This window comes from Aptenodytes patagonicus, chromosome 3 (genome assembly GCF_965638725.1).
Source record: "Aptenodytes patagonicus chromosome 3, bAptPat1.pri.cur, whole genome shotgun sequence".
In the NCBI taxonomy this organism is placed as follows: Eukaryota; Metazoa; Chordata; class Aves; order Sphenisciformes; family Spheniscidae; genus Aptenodytes; species Aptenodytes patagonicus.
In genome coordinates this window covers 66,741,230-66,761,850 of record NC_134951.1, presented here as the reverse complement: position 1 = coordinate 66,761,850, position 20,621 = coordinate 66,741,230, and the positions used below count along the sequence as shown (strand labels likewise).

The window sequence follows — 20,621 nt, the reverse complement described above, 5'->3', positions numbered from 1 at the left end:
GTGCTGCTTTGATCCAGATGAAATGAGAGCTTCACTGGAGCCTGCCTCCTCACTGTTAGCTTGCTTTCTTGCTCACTGGAGGTTGTAAGGAACAGTGACTCATTGCTTGTTGGCTTCAAATGATGTGGTAGAATTGCCTTAAAACTCTACTCCTGAAAACTTGTATTTGTGTGTTTTCTGCAACCTTATGGCATGCTCCAGTGAAGGAACAGATTGCACAGGTTCCTTCCTCATCTTTTCCCCTCACAATTAGGGCTCAGTTTCTTTAGTTTTTACTTCCTCAGCCAGAGAAAAAAGGTCCGAATGACACACAGGCAAATTAAAAAAAACCTTTAGAGTCTTTCCTGCTCACTTGACCCCAGGCTTTGCTCTGGTATGCCAGGCAGTCCTTCTGCAGAAGACTCTTACTCAGACAGTATAACAGATAGTATTTGAAACTGTGTATCTCATCTGAAGATTGATTCCAGCATATCACATCCCAATATGCTTTTAGATATCACATCCCCTTTTCCTATCCTGTCAATATCTTCTGCTTTGAATAGAGGGCCACTGTCTCTACTTCAGCTGTCTATGCTAGCTTCTGGTGCCTCATTGACTGTTTTTTTTTCCAGATTAGCTGAAGGGTGTTGCAGTGATGTATGTTGATACAGGTCTTCCTGGAACCCATTCAGAGCCTGACTGGTCAAAGGAAGCAGACTGATGCAGCTAATATGCCAAAGAATAAAATATAGAAAATTGGCGCTTACTTAATAATATACGATGAGCATCTTTTGGTGTGATAAATTGCCTAGTAGCAGAAAATGTTTTGAGAATTCTTTCACCAAACTTCTCGTTGTCACTATCCACCAGTAGAGCATAAGAAGCGATTCCCCTAGCTTTTTTTTTTCTAGCAAGGACTGTAACTGCTAAGATTCACTTTGTAAGATGTCACATTTTCTGCTGTTTTCAGGTAAAGGTCATAAATGGGCTGTTTTCCTACTCCTTGCATCTTTGAATTTTCATTTATGGATAACCACATTTAAGCAGAGTTCACCTCTCTGATAATAAATAATATTTATTTATATTTATATAATAATCTAATAAAAAAGGATGGTCTTGTCCTTGAAGTGGGTTGGTTTTTTTTTTTAGGCTGTCTCAATTCAGAGGAGGTATCAGTGAGGTCTGTCACCTCCTCTACTTGTTCAGGAGAATCTGCTGTAGCGGAGCTCTTGGTAACTTCTGTACAGTGCACATTGCTAGTTGAAGAACTTCTCTTGTGAGCCAGGTACAAGCTAAAACTGAGTTGGTATTTATCTCCCTTAAGGACTGCAAGTCACACTCTTGGAATCTTTCATTTTAGAAATATATTCAGAACTTGTGTTTTGAACTATGTATTGATTAATTAGTGGTAACTTTTCACCTTCTGTGTCCAGCACTTCAATCTAACAATATGTTCAGCCCAATTATATTTGTGTAGGATTTGGCTGCTTCTGTATAAAAAGCAGAACCAACAGGAGAAAAAAGATAATTGTGCTACTGTTATTTGGAAAATCTGGAGTGCAGTGCCCACTTAATACACATCTGTAATATACCACATCATGTGTTACTTGGTAACAGTACTTTATTGGAAAGGTGTTTTCCTTGTGCTAAAGAGCATAAAGGACACTGCCATCTTTTTTTGTCTGCTCATACATGTAAAGGATCTTCAGCAATTGAAATTGTGGTTTGAATTAAGAATCTTCCTGCAAATCAGCTTTTCTTACCAAAACAAATCATTTTCAGGGTAAGTTCCAGGAATCCTGCAAAGAGAACAAGTGTGTCCAGGGTTGTCTGTATCACCAGTTCTTGAGTTAATAATTTGGCACATGCGAATATGCAAAAACCATCTAGGAAGATTTAACAACTGTGTGCTTTTATGTGAACAAGGCTATTAAGGCATATGCTTTGAGAGTTCCGAACTTAGAGTGTTACTAGACAGTTTTCTGTGTTTTATACAGTTGTTTGGTCCTTTTGGAGAAACAAATGTTTGTGTAGCAGTTAGCAATTAAGTCAGTTTTAAAGAAACCTAGATATCTTGCACAATGCATGATGTATAGAAACGGGTTACTTTCGTAATAAGCTATGGAGAAGAATTTCCTGTCCTTGAATATTCAGACCTCAATAATCCCCTTTCTCTTACTGATGAGTATGAAAACTTAGCAATTGCTGCTTTCATGTGGATTTTGTGTTATTGGAGATGCTGTATGAGCATAGTCAGTAGTGATTTTAGCTGCTGCTGTTAGTCAAACCAGAGAGGATGGGTGTATGTAATTAAGCTTTTATGTTAAAATACTGCAGTTTTTATCAGTTTGGCACTGCCTGTGTGATGATGTAAAAAAATCTCTCATGTTATTATATTAAGTACTTAATCAAATTGTATTTCATGATACTATAGAAAATATTTAGTCAAATGGTATTTCTGTATTCATTCTGAATTTCATTTTCATTAATATTTTCATTTACATCTTTAGACTTGCTGTGCAAATATTCTTGTTTGTAAAATTCCTATACAAATACGGTACAAATTCACTGAATAGGACTGTAACTTCTACTTGCTGGCTTGACGCTGAGATAAAGTCTTACTTTCTTCTAGTATCAGTTGCAGTGGTTTGGGTTGCTGATTGAACCTTGGAGAGAAGTCTGTTCTCTCCAGGATATCCAGAGTTCTGGAAATGTGATCTTAGCCCAAAGCTGGGCACAGTCCTTCTTTATGAACCTGCCTGTCTTGGTTTTCTGTCTTTTACCTCTCCTCAGATCAGGTACCACTTTGTAAATGAAAGGGAGTATTGCCTCCTAATGATGTTCTTTGCAAAGTTTCCTTTCCATGCTTATTTTTTGCGTATCCTCCACCTAAGACCCAAGGAAAAATCTGTCTAGAACAGATTGCTTTTCTGCTCTCTGTCAAGTGATAATTTGAGCTTTCTACCAGGGTCTCCTGTACTAGAAGGCAGCCCTTAATGGCCAAGTCATCTTTTTTACTTTCTTCAAAGTAGCATAACATTTGGTAGCCACATATTTGTATAGCCAGTGTAACTTCTGCTAGAGTACTCACATGGTGGCTGAAGGCTGAGAGTTTAGCAATAGTGATACTTTCTAAAATGCATTCTAAAAATCCACTGCCATAAAAGTAGTAGCAGGTTGCTATTGCATTCTAGAAAACTTTGCAGACCTTGTAGGTGAAGGAAACTGAAAAATCAACGTCACTGAAGTCTGTGCCCAACTGGATCTGCAATGTGTTGCTTTAATGTTGGACTTAACTTTTCAGTATATTTATGTCTGTAATGGATGATACCAATATTAGTCTCAAGTGCTTTGTCATATATTATTTACAAGGAAGTGTATTCAGATTTTGTTACCAAAGTTGCTACAGGCCATTATTTTATTTCCACGTGCAGTTGGAAACGAATTAGAAAGGACTTACTTATTCATACCTGTTCTAATCACTGGTATGTAGAAAAACTCTTCTTAGAGTAGTTTGTTCATAAATTGCCTGAAAACTCGCAAGTGTGCATGCACAAAAACTCACATGTGGTAGGTCAGTTTCACCACACGCACCTTCTCATGAAGTATCTGACCAATCTAGTTTCTGAACTACAAAATGGAAAGTAAACTTGGGAATGTATTTTAAAGACATAGCCTTCTATTTCTGAAAATACAATAGTAAGTATATCTGCTGTGAACCTTTTTTTTCCTTACTCTTTTGATTTTAGACCATATTAAAATTCTTATATAATGGTTTCCTGATTTAGTGTCTGCCAATGTCCTGCATTCTTCAGGTTTAATAATGTATGAATTGTTTGGCAATGTAATGGAATTTTCTGGTAATATTTTCTCAAAATTAATATTCAGTACTGGCTGAAAGTGCTAATTTAATGGAGAAGGTAGGCTTGGTACAAACTACTGGGTATTCTGGTCATGAAAAAGACCTGAAATATTAAGCTGACTTATTTTTTCTAGCATATTGCATATGATGTTGCTGATACTATTTTTCCTTGAATGCAAATGTTAGAAAAATGCTACATATGTTCTTCAAGCAGTTACAAGATTTTTTTTTTTTTTCAGTCAAGACTTGATTTGACATTGTGAGGCTACTGGGTAATATAGAAACTCAGTAGTTCATACAGTAGCTGGCTATTTTTTCTTAGCTGAGAAGATTTTTGCATTGCAAAAATGTTAATGGCTGGTTTTGAAAAGTATTTGTAGTATTCTAAGCATATTTTCTTATTTACAGCTTTCCGTTTGTAAAGCAACAGGCTAATTTGGTTTAAGTAACTGTGGGTAACTAGCCATTGCTGAATTTCAGTTGTTGGGGGAACCATACAAAGTAAATTACTTTGTTTTCCTTCCTTGCATAATTTTCATTCTTTGTCTTTTATTCCTAGTCAAGTATGTTTTTTAAAGACATGAGTAGACCTCCTGAGGTCAGTAGATACTTGACTTCGAGAGTTACACATAGAGATAAATTCTATTTAACTGTATTACATAGAAATTAACTGTATTAATAAATAGAATTGAACTGTACTGCGTAATTTTAGGAAACAGATAAGTATAAATCCTGCTTAAGAGCTCCATTTCCTCTGATTCAGGGAGGGTAGGTTAATGCAGAAGCAAAAATATTACCAAACCCAAAAGTGAAGGTTGCTACTTCAGTGTTGGGCATCCACAACTCTAAGGGACTGCAGTTTCTGTATTTCACGAAGTATTTTTCGATAAAGTAACACCACAAGCTTTATTTACTATAATACAAAATAAGTTTCTTTTCAAATTTCATTTTGTTTGTTTGCTTTTAAATAGTCCTGGTGAGCTTAGCAAAACTAATAATTACTTTCTCGGGATATCTGCAGCACTAGAAGAAAAATAACTCTTATTAATACAAAGTATGCGTCATAGTCTGCATTTTCCTTACATCTTTTTTTATCTGCTATCTAGAACTTGTAAATAATATTGCCAATCTGATTTCAGAATGCTGATGATATCTGTGCAGGCTTATTGATGTTTGCTGTAGAGTCACTTTCTGTTCTCTACATTGTAGAAAGGAACAACTGGATACTATAACCCCTGCTCATTTTCAGTTGTATCTAATTCCATTATGATGTAACGTTAGAGGTTGTCATAAATTAGCACGTTCCTGATTAGCATGAATTCAATAAGTGTTCTTTACTTCAAAAGAATACTTGGGACACGTGCTACTACTTGCATTGTTTATATATGGTACTGTAGAAACTTAACATTTGCAAGAAAAATGTGAGATGATGATTTGATAAGATTACTCAGAAATAATTAGGTGGGTGTGTAGGCTGCTAAATGTATTTGATTTTAATCTCTAATTAAAAAGTTGGATTTTTTAATTGTTTTTGTGATGCAATAGTTTTTACTTCATTATAACTTTTGTAAATAGGGGCCAAATTCTGCCTGCTCATTGTGTCTAAGTGCAGGATACATGTATTGGTATGAAACAGTATTCTCCTCAAAGCCAGTGACAGACTATCTCCATAGTTCCTTCTGGAGGAGTATTCTAAGATTCAGAGCGAATACACGTTTGTGTCCTTGTACACCTTGAACCAGGAATGAAAATAATGGCTAACCCTGAATGAGTATCTCTATGCATTCTTTTGGCTGATTGTAGATACAATTATGTTGTGGGATATGCACTGCCAGAAGCATAGTGGTTTTTTTGTGTTAGTGCTGTCTGATTCTGAGGTCTCTTATATGAGGATTGGAATTAGTTGGTGTTACAGTGAAGGTATCTCTTCGAGGATCTACAGGTGTGAATTCAAGCCTTTTTCCATTCCACTGCTCCAGTGTTCACTTAGCTCTGCTGCAAGGGTATGCTTGGTCATTTGGGCTGGGGAATCAGAGACAACCAGATGCAGTAGCTGGAGATAACTGTACCAGTCCTTGGATAAGAAAGTTACTGTGTTTAAGCACACTAGACCAGTTGTCTTTCTCAGTTTAGGAAGACTGTGACTGACTCATGGTTTGAGAAGCCAGAGTTCCTCTAATACCCGGAGTTGGGGCATCTATTGGAAAATCACATGCTGGTGCGAAAGAAGCTGCAGCAATATGTGTGGAACTTCATGGTACTGAATTGTGTAACTCCCTAGGGTTACTTTTCTACATAACTGTTTTTAAAACCAGGATTTAGTAAACAATTGGTTAAAAAGGTAAATATTGCATACTTTTTTATTGAAAGCTTATCCTTCTGTGCAGACTTTTTTGTATAGTATAGTATAGTATTTTGAATGGCAACCACAGCCTGATCTATTGACGTTAAGTTCCCAAGTTTCTTTTATTTTGTTAGTTTACAAGTTTTCATTGTATCAATGGGGATAGGGAAGGGAAACAAAAAGAAGTTATGCTTTTCCACCTATCAGCACAGCTCTGTTTTGACTTAATGGGGGAGGGGGGTGGTGGGGAGGGGGGTGGTTTTTTTGTTTTGTCATTGCCATCTAGATCAGTCTCTCCACTAATTGGAGGAGTGACATCTGGCAGCAGTAGAGCTAAGGCTTCTCTCTCTCTCTCTTTTTTAAAGTGTATATAGCATGAAAACAGCTCTCATATCCAACTGGTAAAATAAATTAACAGAAGTTTCTCTATATAACTTACAGAAAGTAAGACAGTAAACAGAGAGGGATCTTACTTGTCCTATAGATTTTGTGTTTTGGTTTTAAGTGGATAGATTTAGGTTAACAAATTGGAACCCCACTTAGAAAATGAGAATGACATTGAGGAGATAGTTCAGTCTTTTCCAGATGCTCTGACAGAAGAAAAAAGTGGGGAAAAGACAAGGAGAGGGCTAGTAAAAGCATGGGCTCACTGGACATTGAGTAGACTCCTATAAGTGCAGAACACATCACAAGAATCTTATGGGTGTTTGTAGAAGTCCTTCGCATTCAGTAGTGATGCCATCACAGCACTTTTGTATATACACTTAAACGTAGCATGCGAGAACCGTCTATTTTGAGAATATACATTTTAAGTGGCTTGCAAGATATGGGCTCTCAAGAGAATTAACCATTTCCTTTGGTGTTGTATTAGTTACAAAGAGAACACTATTTTGGAAAGAATGCTAAAAATACTCTGTTCCTTGTCACTTTGAACTGCTTTTTTTGAATGTAGTTTTCTTGCTCTACCTTCAGCCAAATGTGTTCCAAAGCAGTTTTAAAAGCTATGATACAGATTAAACATCATTGAAACAGTTTTCAATACACTTTGGTCCTATCCATTCTCCTGTTCAATTTGGAATATGTTCAGCATCATAGGTGCTAGACTAAGTTATGTAGAGCAGAATTTGAAGTGGGTTTTCACCTACAGCACTGGATATTAGTAAAACACCTGTTTTGCTGGTAAAACAAAAAGGTACGCATGTGTTAAGTGGGTGCATCCATTCCTTTAATTTTATGTGAACTGCATTGAAAATGTTTGCAGTGGGTTTTGAAAGTATTTGTGATCCTGTGTTTAAGTAAAGGAAAACAGGTTCTTATCCAATATATAAACAGTCTTTTTATTTAATGAATTCTGTTTGATCTATTAAAGCCTAATTGTTGTAAGGATAAAGCCTTTGAGGGAAGATCAATATATATTTAGATCATTACAAAATGATCTTCTTTCTCTCATGTGATACCTAGCTTGAAAAATAAAATTACAGAAAAAAATGAGTAGTACTGCTCTGAAAGCTTTTACTTTAAAAAAACCCCAGACTTTCCTTTGAAGCCTAAAGGAGAGATTATACTGCATACTAAAAGATCTTTTGGTCACAAAGGTCATACTTTTGAATAGGTGACTGCTCTGAAAACATAATTCTGTTTACTGGGAACAGTTTTAAAGCCACAGAAGATGAGTAGGAAGAGGACTGAGCTGATATACACATACTCATCTCGTCTCTGAGCTGACTTTTTTTTTCCTAGTGTTTGTTGTTTATTTGGGTGTATTTTAACTATGCCATGTTGCAAGAGGCCACAATAGAAATTATAAGAAGAATGTCTGCAATAAGAAATACCATTTCCTAGAGGCACAGTTTGTTTTCATTTCTTTGTGGGTTTTTTAGACATTAACAATTAGTATAAACATAAAGTAAAACAATTAAAAATAGAATAATGTGGAACTGGAATAGGTAATTTTTTTTCCCTCTCTGTATGCTTTAGAGGGGTTCATCACAGGCATGTCTGAATATCAACTTTTTTTCAATTTTCTTAGTTAGTTATTTGTTCGTTTGGTGTTCTGTGATTTTTCTGAGGATTTTCCAGGATAAACTTTTGGACGATTTCATTAACTGTAGATTCCATGAGACTGGAATCCTTGGAGATTTATGATGCAGAAATACCTTTATTAATTAACAGAATTAATTTATCAAGAGCATTTCACGAAGGGAGAAGAAGCCTTCTTTTGAAAAGTTAATTAAAACATAAATTCTGTAATGAATGTTCTCTCAGCCTCTATTAAAAGAGGAATTTTTCACATAAACATTTAGTATTAGGTGATTGTAGGCATTCCGGTAGGATAATAGTGGAATTATGTGACTCCCTAGAAGGACTTTTTCCCCTGTTCTGGCTCTGTTGCTGTTATAGCTATATGTTAATAGCTAAAGATGCTGTTATTTAGTAGGAAATGTTCTTAATTATTACAAGTGCTATTTTGGGGCATTGTTGCTGTTATCATATAAATTTCTGTATAAGTCTAATCTGTTTGGAAATGAACTCATCTACTTCCTGTGTATTTCAGCCCAACTATTTAGAATTTGATCAATTCACACTAATGTGCTTATCTAGAGCAGAAGGTAGTTTTTCAGTGAAAGCGTGCAATAAAACTGGAAACTTGGTAGTACAGCATGCATTTTGGATGGGAGGACAACTAGTTGGTTTCTGTCTTGTCTTCTCTCTTTAGTTGCAATTATACTGGCAGAGAATATATTGCCAGAAGTGACTCAGAGGAACTAAGGATAGACTTTCAGTTCACTGTTCAAATTGTACAGGAAACTAATACAGTTTCAGACTCCCTCTCAAGGCAGACAGCTACATTGTTTTTCAAAAGATACCAATTCTTTGGCAGGCATTTACCTAAATCAGCACATGCTTGGACTCACAAAATAATCATAGCGAGAGGATTATGTGTACCATAAAGAAGAGCTGTCCTGCTGTTAAATTGCGTCAATGTGAAAATTCTGATCATTTGAGAAAAAGCAATAGCATCTATCAGTTTGAGACATCTAATATCGCGTTTAGACATTAGCGGTAGGTTATTCTAGAAATAATTTATTCTTCTCATGTAAAATTCCAGATAAAGGAGACCACTGAAGAATCAATGCAGAGTAATAGGGAATACGGTAGTTCAAATGTTAATACTTTCTTAGGGAAGATTAGCTTCTCGAGACATACAAGGTTTTGAAAGTGAAGACAGCAAATGCTGTTAAGAAAGAAGATTGTTGGAGAGTTCAAGAAAACCCTCTGAATCAACAAAAATGCTTCTCCATTACTGATTCTAAAGCATCCTTAAGATAAGACAGTCTAGATTAACCTGGGTGTTGTTTTTCTTCAGGTTTGACCTTACAAGGGATTTAGGTGACCTTTATATAAGCTCAGGCTAAGTGAGAGACCCAACAGGTAACGGTGTCCTGTAAACTTCGTTTTTGGATGAAGTGGAAATGCCCTTCTGCAATCCTGACCTCAATTTCAGTACCTCACTATTGTAGTTGAAAAGTTTGCACAGCCTGGATCAGAGATAACCAGAGCAAGCACTGCTGAGGCTGTTAGTCACACCTGCTCGGTGTCGTTTACATGCTTCATCAAGCATGGAACCACGTCAAGCCAATAGCTGTGTAAAATTGCTTTAAAAATCTACTACATCGTTTGAGAAAGAAGGGATGAATATTCCCTTGCTTGCTGAATGGACCTTGTGTTGTGAATGAGGAAGATTTGAACAGTTTTGGGGGTTTTTTTGGTATGACTGTTCTGAATGTAGGAGCTACTAAAGGAATGCTTGATAACTGAAAACAGCTAACGGATAACACTAAAGACTGTTTGGGGTAACCTAATAGGCGTGATCAATATGAACAAATAGCATCGGCTCTGTGGCATGTAGAATATTTGGACCCAAGTGTGCTGTGGTCTAGTTAGTGTTTACACCTCAAGTGAAGTAATAAGAATTTTCCTGCTTGTTTTGAAAGAAGGCTCTTGTCACGGAAAACGCTAAGTCAAAACCAGTGCCAGCTCCTAGAATTCAGTACAGCACTCCCTACATCTTTGAGTTACACATCCGTCTCTTTCCTATGCTTGCAGCAGAACAGGTCTGCACTGCCCTTTATTCAGGCTTAATCGGGGATATCAGTCTAACCATAAAGTTTTCACCTGACAAGCAGCTAAATGTAGCGACTGCACAGGAGAACTCACGTACATAAACGTACAGCCCAGAAGCACATCTTTTTCCTTAGGAGAACAAGAAAGTCAATGACACTACTGATAAAAATACAGATTTTTTTTTTTTTTTAATTAAAGTTTGAAGATTTTTTTCCAAACAAGCAATTGTTTTTATCATGTATTTTATACAGCTTTTATCTTAGAATGCGTTTGTGTGAACTGGCACAACGCTACAATGCTCAAATTGAAAATCCTATGGTAGAATACTTAGCTGTCTAAAGAAAAAATATTTTTTTATCATGCAGACATTTTATTGGTCTTGAGTTTGTTGGTTGTTTTTTTTATTTTATTCAAAGAGTTGATATGACGCTTGTATGCAATAGTATGTCCATATGTAGTATCACATCTGTAGCAGCTCATTTTGTAACTGTGTGAGTATGCAGATAACAATATTAATAGGAGTAATATCCCCGCTGACTGTTGGTGTTAGTGCTGAACAAATGTTTTAGCAAATAGCTTATTTTAAAAAAAGGTAAGCTTCAGGTCTACCGTCTTTGAGTATGGGTTGAATTCAGAAAACAGTTTCTATTCTCATCTCTTTCTTCTTCTGAAAAGAGACGGAAAAAAGTAATAAAAATCCAAGTAAGCCTTTCAAAATGAAGCATTTCAGAATTTATACAAGCTTTTTTGAAATTATTATGATCACAAAATTTATAATTCATACACAAAATTGAAAAATCAATTATTGCACTTACTTAGGATTTCTCACAAGTACAAAATTACTCACATGCAGATCTGCAGGAGCATGGTTTAACTATGATTGAGCTTGGAGCTTTTCTTATATTTAGAAATATCTAAATATCTTAATGATTAAACATTTATGAGTAAATCTCCTGTGAAAGTCTAAACCACTAGGCTTTAGAAAGTATACTGTAAGTGGAGTTGTGCAAGCTTCCTTGTGGAGCTGTGCCAGTACATGGGAATCTGAATCTGAAAAGTCCTCTTTATTCCGATACTGGACTCAAGAGTAGGTTTTTGGAGTGGCAAATGAAAATGAGTTTTCAGAACTTATTCCTCTTTGAAAACAAAACTTGTGTCAAATGTAGCGTCGCACAGAGAAAATCCAGTGAGCTTAACTCTGTGTTGTCTGGCATCTTTATACTTGAGAAACCGTTCTCCAACGAAGCAGTAGTATTTTTCACTGTTGTGTTCAACAACTTTCAGATTTTCATCTTTTCTTTTTAAGATGTTTTCTTAAGTATACAGCTGAAGAGACCAACAACAAAAAGATAAATCCATAGATGATGAAAGGATTTTCCTGAGCTTAGTAGTTAACATAATAGTTTGAAAAGAAAAGAATTTACAAGTACTTGTTCAAATGCACTATGTAGAGAGTGAATAAAATAAACAGCAAGATGTGTTGTGATAGGAACTCAGATGATCAAAGGGAACTACTGAATAGGCATAGTTATTCTTTCAGATAAAATAAGGAAGTAATTCCTTTGAGAGTTTTTGTGATCATTTCTGTTGGAAAACTTTGTATGCATTACTCAGAAATTCAATGAAGAGAAAAGCAATACAGCCTAGATAATAGTGTCAGCTTTGAGCACGAGGTGGCATGTGGACATAGCTTGAGTTATTTCTCCAAATCATTTGAATGGAAATATTGGATTAGTTAACCTTGTGTCAGGTCTGTTAGTTAAATAAACCCTCCAACTGTTCCTGACTGAAGGATGCATAGTTGTGACTGAAAGATGCCGCTGCTTTTCATTAGAATTTTGTCAAACATATCCTGCTAACATAATGATTTTAAAATAAAATGGTTTATTCGATGGAAAAGGATAACAAGCAGAAAATTCACAGCCTTTTCTTTTCACAGGGTGTTTCAGCCCAGTAGGAAATCCTCTTAGCCGAACACTATTGGGTAGACTACAGACGGTAAGGAATTTTATCTTTGCATTTTTTTTTAAAATTGATGTTTAACTATAAAATGTCATTATTCACAAGTTCTCATTGTAGAGAGGTGGTTTTTTTATCCTGTCTGTATTCACAGAAGAGGTATCTTCAAGCAAATAAAATATAAATTGTTCAATCAGTATTTTAATGTTCTCCATCACAGCAAGCTCTGTAAATATTTACAGGCTCAACTGTTTTGGAAAATACTAAATAGCAGCTAATTTAAAATACTTTTTTTCTGAGAGGGTTAAATTAAGGTTTTGAGTATTTTTGTTACCTTTTCTGTTATAAATGCAGTAATATATAAGTTATAAGTGCAGGTAAAATGAGTAATTTATATCAAGAAAGTAGCGTATTTACAGTCACGAAATAGTTGAAGAGATTTTTAATAATTTCAGGAGCTGGAGTATTTCACATGCTTCTGAATTGATCTTTTTTCCCTTTTTTCTTTTCTTTTTTTTTTTTATCCCTGTAGGCTTTAGTGCAGCAGCTGTGTTTGCATTTCTGTTTTCTGTTTGTACATTGCAGGTTTCAATAAAGTGCAGCCTGGCACAGTTTTGTTTTTTTCCTCTAGGCAGATTATAGATTCCCATGCTCATTAAATATTGAAGGACTGTAATCAAGTAAGGATTGTAGTCATCTGAAGCCTAAGGAAGTAACTTTACAGTGTCTACAGACAGATTAATTAAGACCAAAGAAGAGTACGTTATTCTTAGCAATTAATACTTTTGGGATTATTTTAATTTAGCTATTAATACTGTCCTTGTACTTCTGTTTCCTGTAGACTAATTTTGTACAGTTAGGTGTCCTGAACTAGGACTGTGTTGATAATTAATTGGACCAGAGAACAAGAACAGAAATACAACAGTGCTAACAATATTCAATTATTTTATGCTATGTCTCAGCTTATTTAGTATTTCATTTAAAACTTCAATTACTGGGGTAAAGAGATTGCATGACGTTCTTAGAGAAGGAGAGGATTAAGTAAATTCCTAACCCTCGGGTTCATAAGGGAAAATGAAAACAATGGAGCAACTGTAAAAGCTCGGATTGATTCTGTAAAATTTTTAACTGTTAAATATTATCTCACTTTTAAGCCAGTTTTGGGTTTTTTGAGCACTATAAGTTCATTTCTTATTTTGTCTCCTTTAAAAAAACCAAACCATGATAACAACAACAAAAACCCCAAAAGGTAACAGCCTCAGAACCTCGGCTATTACACACTGAGGCACAGATTTACTGAACAGACAAGAGAAGCTTTAACGCTCATTCCCTGTGTCTTTACTGGAGTGTTTGCAAGAGTAACACTCCCAGTTTCTTTTCCATTCTGGCAGATAGCAGGTACAGGGAGGTGGGGCAGAGAGAAGCAGTGGCACTGTGCAGCATCCAAGAAATAGATGTTTGTCCTTCTTCATGTCACTGAGGCTGTCACTGTAATTGGAAAAGGAGGGAGGGTGGCTTTGGCCCTGTATGCACACACATTAGGGTTCACGCTGGTATGTGTAGTATCTGCCTAAGATTAATCTTAGAAAAGCTTATTTTCCAAGTGTAGTTATTAAGAGTTAATGACTAATTAGAAGTGGGACTTAATCTGTATGTTTATTCTGTTACAATGAAGAATGTGTTTACATATATAGAAGCAGCATATGAAACCACTGTTAGACTTTTAATTTTTCCGTATTTTTTTCTTTAAACTTTTATATTGTGGTATTTGAAATCTATTTGTTTAGTATTAGAAATGAAATGCTGAATTTTTTACAGAAAAGGCAGTAATAACATATCTCTTGTTCTTACTCAGTGCTGCTTCTCCTAAGGGAATGAATGATATCTAATGTCAAAATCCTGTTGGCCGCTATACACCTGCATGAATAAAAGCAAAACCTCCGTTACCACAATCACTGAAACTGCCCAATTAAAAAGAAGCCATAAACATTTTAATTAGTGCTATTACCAGGAATCGGTGACGCTTGATACAGCAACTTATTTATCAGTTTACTCTTACCTGCAATGGTCTCTTTTGTATTAGTGTCTTAAGACATTTTTTGTTTGGTTTTGTGTTAGAAATTTTAAGGCTATCTAAGTGGGTTAGTCTTGGATAACCAGCATGATATTCCATGGTCTAGAACTCTGCATCAACTGCTGGATCTATTTATCATCTTCTGAGGATGTTCCTTACGCTGAAAGCTCCTAACAGCTTTGTTCAACCAAAATCAGTGTGACACGGCGGGCTTTTTCAGCAAGCATTTTGTTCCTGTTTCTCACAGATGGTCTGTCTCCCAAAAAGACCAACTCCTCAGAACATAACTGTAGCCCCACGTCTGTTCCGATGCAAGAAAAGGATTAACTAGTTTCCATCTTGCATTAAAAAAAGGAGACGTTAATGTTGTGTTAAGAACGATGTATTTATACGCTTCAGTATGCCTGTCGCTTTTTTGGAATCCTGAAAATGTGGCTTAATCTTGTGGCACAACATTAAAAAATGATGTTTCTAAACTGAAAGGCCAGTAGTTTTTGCTGGGTGTTACTTACGGTGTAACTGGTAGTTGGCACAATTTGAGAAATGGCATGGCACACCAGAGGCAGCTCTGCTGCCTTGCGGTAGCTACGTTTGTGGCAGGCTGCTGTGGCAATTCCCCTGTCCCACTGGAGGTAGGGTGTGTGCGCAGCCTGTGACATACAGTATCTCTTTAAGAGGAAACTCTTTGGATTGTTGTTGCCTTAAAAGTTTAACACAGTGCCTGAGAACATTCAACATAGTCTCAGGATGACTCATGGATTTTAGCTTGTTTTTTCCAAACAGCTCGCTCTCTTCAAGCTCTTCTTACGTTGAGTGTTTGAGAGCACATAAATACTTTATTAAAAAGAGAGAGAGAGAGATTGAGACACAATAATGGGGCAATATGAGTACCTGAACTAGATACCTAAATAATACTGCTAATAATTCTGATGAATCATTTTTGAGCAACAGGAGGCACTCCCATCCCACAGGCTAAGCACATTGCCTGCACAGTTCTCTTAACCTTGAGAATGGAAAATGAGAATTAGCTGAAACCTGTAAGGCAGTGCTAACTACCACTAGACCACCGAACAAGCCACGTACTCTGAACTGCAGCTCCACTGGACTTTGTTCAAAATTTATCAAATCGGGCAGTTACTTTTTTTTTTTCTTCTTTTTCCTCTCTGTGTACATAATTATTTGGAACTCTTTAGGTGGTAGGCTTAGATGTTCTGGTAGATGATAAGAACTGAGTGCAACTGTTCACTTTTATGCTGTGTTCATCTCTATGTACTGCGTGTGTCTGTAACTACTGTGGCAATACCGAAACAATCTGGAGACTGGATGGAACCTCTGTGTTCAGGATAGTCAGTGATTTCTTTCCCACATGGGATAAGCCTAGCTAAGTTAGGAAAACAACATTGAGGGCAAGAATCTCTGTTCTAGAGAATGCCATTTATTCTGCTGAGGATTGCAGTAATGATGTTCCTTGGATACGTAGGAATCTACCCTAATAAAAAAAAAAACAAAAAAAAAACCCAACCAAAAATAAACCAAACCAGAAAATAAAAGGAGCAATGCCTTTTAGATATATGTTCTAAAAAAGCAAAAGAAGAGAAAGAAGTTAAGACAGTTAAAGGAGGGGCTTTTAAATATGAAAAAGGTGAAGTATGTTGGATAGAAATTCTCAAATTTAAATGTTGTTTATAATGTGGTACAATCTGTTATGGGTGGAAATGTTGTTTACTTCACAAAGCTCGCATTTGATTCTTCTATTTTAATTGCTGTGTAATATTTCTATTCTGCATTGTAGTTTGTACCCTTTGACGCACACAAAATCTAGGGGAAACTGGTTTCCCTTCTGTGAAAATAGGCCATTGAAAAAAATAAAGTAACACCAGCAAAGGACTTCCATCTCTTCCTTTGTTCTAATTTGTCGTTCCTCTGCTAATTTTCCTAATTCTTCTGTTTTAAATCTTCTTTCAGCTGAAGAATTCTATTGTTTGACAGAAATCAAATTTTGTAGGTACAGGCACATCCTCATTATTGCATTATATACTTGCTATTCCTTTGACTTTGTTGGAAGTCTGAAGAGTAAGTGGTAAAGATAGAACAATTAGAATTAAATGGAAAGTATTGGTTATTAAGACCAACCTGAAATTCTCCATTATATGAAAGTGGCATCTTTTGCATACTGGTTCAGAGGTAAAGTTCACCACAACAACTTCTTAAACATCTGCTGTAGTGTTTGCAGTGCAAACAAGCTTAGACTGCATAGTCATCGATCCTCTGCCTTTCCCCCATGTTGTCTTTAGTTTAGTGTACATACTTGAAAAACTTAATATCTTTTTCTAAATATCTACATAGCCGATACTACTCAGTGATGCTTAACATCACTTCTGCTTTTTCTTTTTTAAAAAAAGTATTTTACTACAGGTAGTTCTTACCGTTTTACAGTAGACATGAAAATACTCAAAATAATAGTTTATCAAAATACTTCAGATTAAAGTTTTAAAATAATTTCTTCCTCTAGAATGATGACTGCCTGACTGCACTGGGGGTGAGAGGAGAAAACAGTTGTCCGCTCGGGCAAGAGACAGTAAGTATTATGTAAATTTTTTGCAGTATCTTGTATACCTGTTACACTGTAGCTGTGCTTTTGAAAGCACATTCTTTTTTTTTTTTTTTTAACATGATCCCAAGGATTTTTTTTTTTGCTACCCTAGGTTTTGTAATTCTTACAAACATGTTCATAACCACCATAACCACATTACTGCTGTTTTTATATCACTCTTGAAAGATCACTTTGTAAAATTTTGATGAATATAGATTTTTTTTTTTTGCTTGAACTTGGACCCAGACAGAATTTAACATGTCTGAACGTCACACCAGAAGAAATTCCATTGCTTTGGGCATAATTGTGAGTGTTTTACATTCTTTTTTGGTCCTGAGGTGCATTTCCTGTATCCCCTCATGCTCATTTTCTGATCATATGTCTCCAGAGAATATAATGGTAATTTCCATGTTTCTTTTAAATTGTCAGGCGTGCTCAACCAGTTGTATTACAGGACACATTGGTATTTTAATTTTTTATTTCTGGGAGACAGACAGTAGGACTTGCTTGATTGGTTTGAACCGTTTGTTGGCAGTTTTTCCATGTTACTAAATTTTTGTAATTTTTTCCAAAAACCAAAACATTTAAACTAGAACTATCTTACAGATGACACTGCAAAAAGAAGTATTTGTTGCTCTGCCTTTCATTGTTTTTCATGCTGCCAAGTAATTAGTGTTACATTCCTTTTTTTCTTTTTTCTTTTTTTTTTTTTTCTTTTAACCTTAAGTGACCTCATGATTTTCATAGTGCTGTCACTAAGGGAACTGTTGCCACTTAACTGAAGTGGGCACTGTTAGAGCACCCCTTACTGGACATGATCATGCAAGCTTCCAGTTCTGTACTGTTTATCTATGGTGCTCTTTAGTGTGTTTTAGTTCGGTTGTATTCTAAAGTTCATATTTCTATATTGTCAACATCACCCGTAATTACTGTATTAGCTTTCCAAATGCAGGGAGGAGAGTTCTGATAAAGGGTGGTACTTCATTGTTTAGCTTCTTTATGTAAATTCAGGATTGCTGAATGCATATTTAGATAAATTTCCTGTCTACTGAGAACTACGCTGATACTAATTCTTTGATGCTGACCAGCTCACAAATTACCACATAGAATTTGCAATGGTAGAATCATTTCCATCTTTTCCCATTCATAACTGATTTAATCTGTTTAATTGGTGACATGGAAGTATGAAAATACAAGTGACCTTGGTTATTTTTTTTACACACATAACTCATAGGTTATCTTACTCAAAATAGAAATACAAATATAAAAAGCACTGTGCAGTTCAGCAGTCTTAGGATTTAAATGCATGCATGAGTAATAAAAAAAGGAAGTGTTTTCTCCAAATCCCTATCTTCATAGTAACTTTGCTGTCTCCTTCAATCCCCTATAACCTCCTATCACTCTTAACGATCCCCGTTTCTGACTTCTTTACTTACAAGTTCGTAGAGGGGTCTGAGGTGAAGATTGTATGTAGGGAAGCAGTGTTCTTTGTGTAAAATAGGTCATAATTTTGTTCTTCACTTATGATGAGGGAAGTGAGCAATTCCCTTATTCTTTCAGTTCACTTGTTTTCAGTCTTTTCTGCTCTGAATTCATCAGGACGGATTTTTGTTCATAGGGCATAGGAAATAAATAAGAAATTGTACTTGATATTTTCATATTCAGGGTAGAAAGCAGGCTTCTGGTAATGTATTCTGTGTAGTATGCATGGTGCTGACTACTATTAGTACTTTTTCCCAGAAAAGTATAGATGCACTGTATTTCACTGGCAAATGGATTTATTATGTGCAATGGAATATAAACGTTTTTTTGGCAGATATTTATAAAATTGTATATGCAAATCCTTACTTCTAAACAAAAAAAAAAGAAAAAGTAGAGTGATCAAAGCAAAACTTTGCAATGACATTTTTGCACTAAATTTTTCCTTCGGTAAAACTGTCATACTGTTGAAGTATTTATTCAAACACGTATGCTTCCACGAGCACACACAGAATGGGATCTGAAGGTGGTGTAACAATTCTGAGAAAGTGAATGTATGAAGTGTTTTTTTTTTCTTTTGCTTCACAAGTAAATTGCTTATAAAACTAACAGCTGCTGTTTTGAAGCTAATCTTAGTGAATTGAATGTTCTTAACCATTTCTACAATCCCACAGTCCTTTATCTTGCCTCTCCTGCTGCTTTCCCACCACCCCTGATCCCATTAGCAAAACTTGAGACAGCCTCAGCTTTTACCAAAGTGCAGCTTTGGTTTCAGCTGCTTTTCTGCAAGAGGAAGTGAATGTTGCGCTTTTTTCTCTGTGGCATGGTTGTGATAAAGCTGTGGTGCTCTTATCTCTCTTTTAGGTAGTGGCTCTTTATGACTACACAGCGCATCGATCAGATGAGCTAACCATCCATCGCAGTGACATTATCCAAGTGTTATACAAAGATAATGATAACTGGTGGTTTGGCAGCCTAGCAAATGGACAGCAAGGCTATTTTCCAGCTAATTATGTGGCTGGTGAAAGTAAGTTTACTGCTGTCTTCCTGGTATACCGGTGTGGGTCTAACTGATGGTCCAAGATTTTACCATGCTGTACTGCTTATTGTTCTGAAGGTATGAATTTGTGTAGCACGCAGATGGCATAATGATGACTTACTGTGATGCAGAAATTGTATAAAGTTAGCTAACCACTTAGCAAGTTGACATACTTGACTTAGGAAGGTACTGGCACTTAGTTAAACATTCCAGCTTATATACTGCTGGCTTAATTATCAGTCAACTGGATTGATTCCTCATCTTTTCTTACATATAGCCACCTGGTTCATGCCCTACCTTGGCAATGTTTTAGGACACATCAAAGCATTTCACAGACATCTTAGGTTTTTCTTAGGCAGTCTCTGTGAGATCTAACCAGTTACTTTTGTAAAAACTCTTGAATTTCCCCCTAGTCTAATGGAGAATGCTCAGTTCCCAAATAAGTGGATTTCAGTATGAAGTTTTAAAAGAACAGTAATGGTTAAATCTCATATCTGAGCATTGAACTTGCTACCAGGTCCTTGTCATTAAAACAGTTTTGATTAAACTAATACAGGCAAACCTAAATGAATCTGAACAAATAATATAGGAAGCATCCTACTGAGTCAACTGATGTAAAGATGCTCAGTGTCCTGACAGTTGTTAGTATTCAGATTATGGACATAGCGTGTGGTCGCATGCTACAAGAAAGTCATTTGCCTTCCTAAACTATCAGTTATACTGGTGTTTAGAAATCTCTTAACCCAACATTTCTCAAGATGTTTTCCCCCTTTTTCTAGTTCCTCCCTCTGTCTTTCAAGTGAAGTCTAGTATTTATGCCTCTTTCCTAAAAAAAACTTGGACATAACACTGTGCTAACTTTACGATGGTAGTTAAAGTTAGCTTAACTACTGCCCTTCCTCTTTGTCCTCCCCTTGCACATCCTGTGCATTTTCTCCTTCCTTTTTTCCTTGCAAAATAAGCCAGAGAGCAGTCTGTAGGAAGAGTCTTAAGTGATGGCCTGTTGTTCTTAAAAAAAACAACACAACATTTTTGAGGCAGTTGTCCAACTGTGCAAAAAATCCCTGGTATATAATTTGTTTTTTCAGTTGGTGAACATCTTATTATTCAATCGAAAGAAATGCATATGATACATTTGTTAAGTATCAACTGCATTGCTGTCAGTAT

At 35.9% G+C, this 20,621-nt stretch overlaps 1 protein-coding gene across 1 annotated transcript in view; it reads left to right on the top strand.

The window, feature by feature from the left end:
* The window catches only part of AHI1 (Abelson helper integration site 1), a 103,242-nt gene that overhangs the window by 65,600 nt on the left and 17,021 nt on the right, over positions 1-20,621 (top strand). The window contains exons 21-23 of the mRNA XM_076333662.1: positions 12,250-12,308; positions 16,856-16,921; positions 19,280-19,442. Of these exons, the coding sequence (XP_076189777.1) occupies positions 12,250-12,308; positions 16,856-16,921; positions 19,280-19,442 (288 nt within the window). The remainder of the gene's footprint in view (positions 1-12,249; positions 12,309-16,855; positions 16,922-19,279; positions 19,443-20,621) is intronic.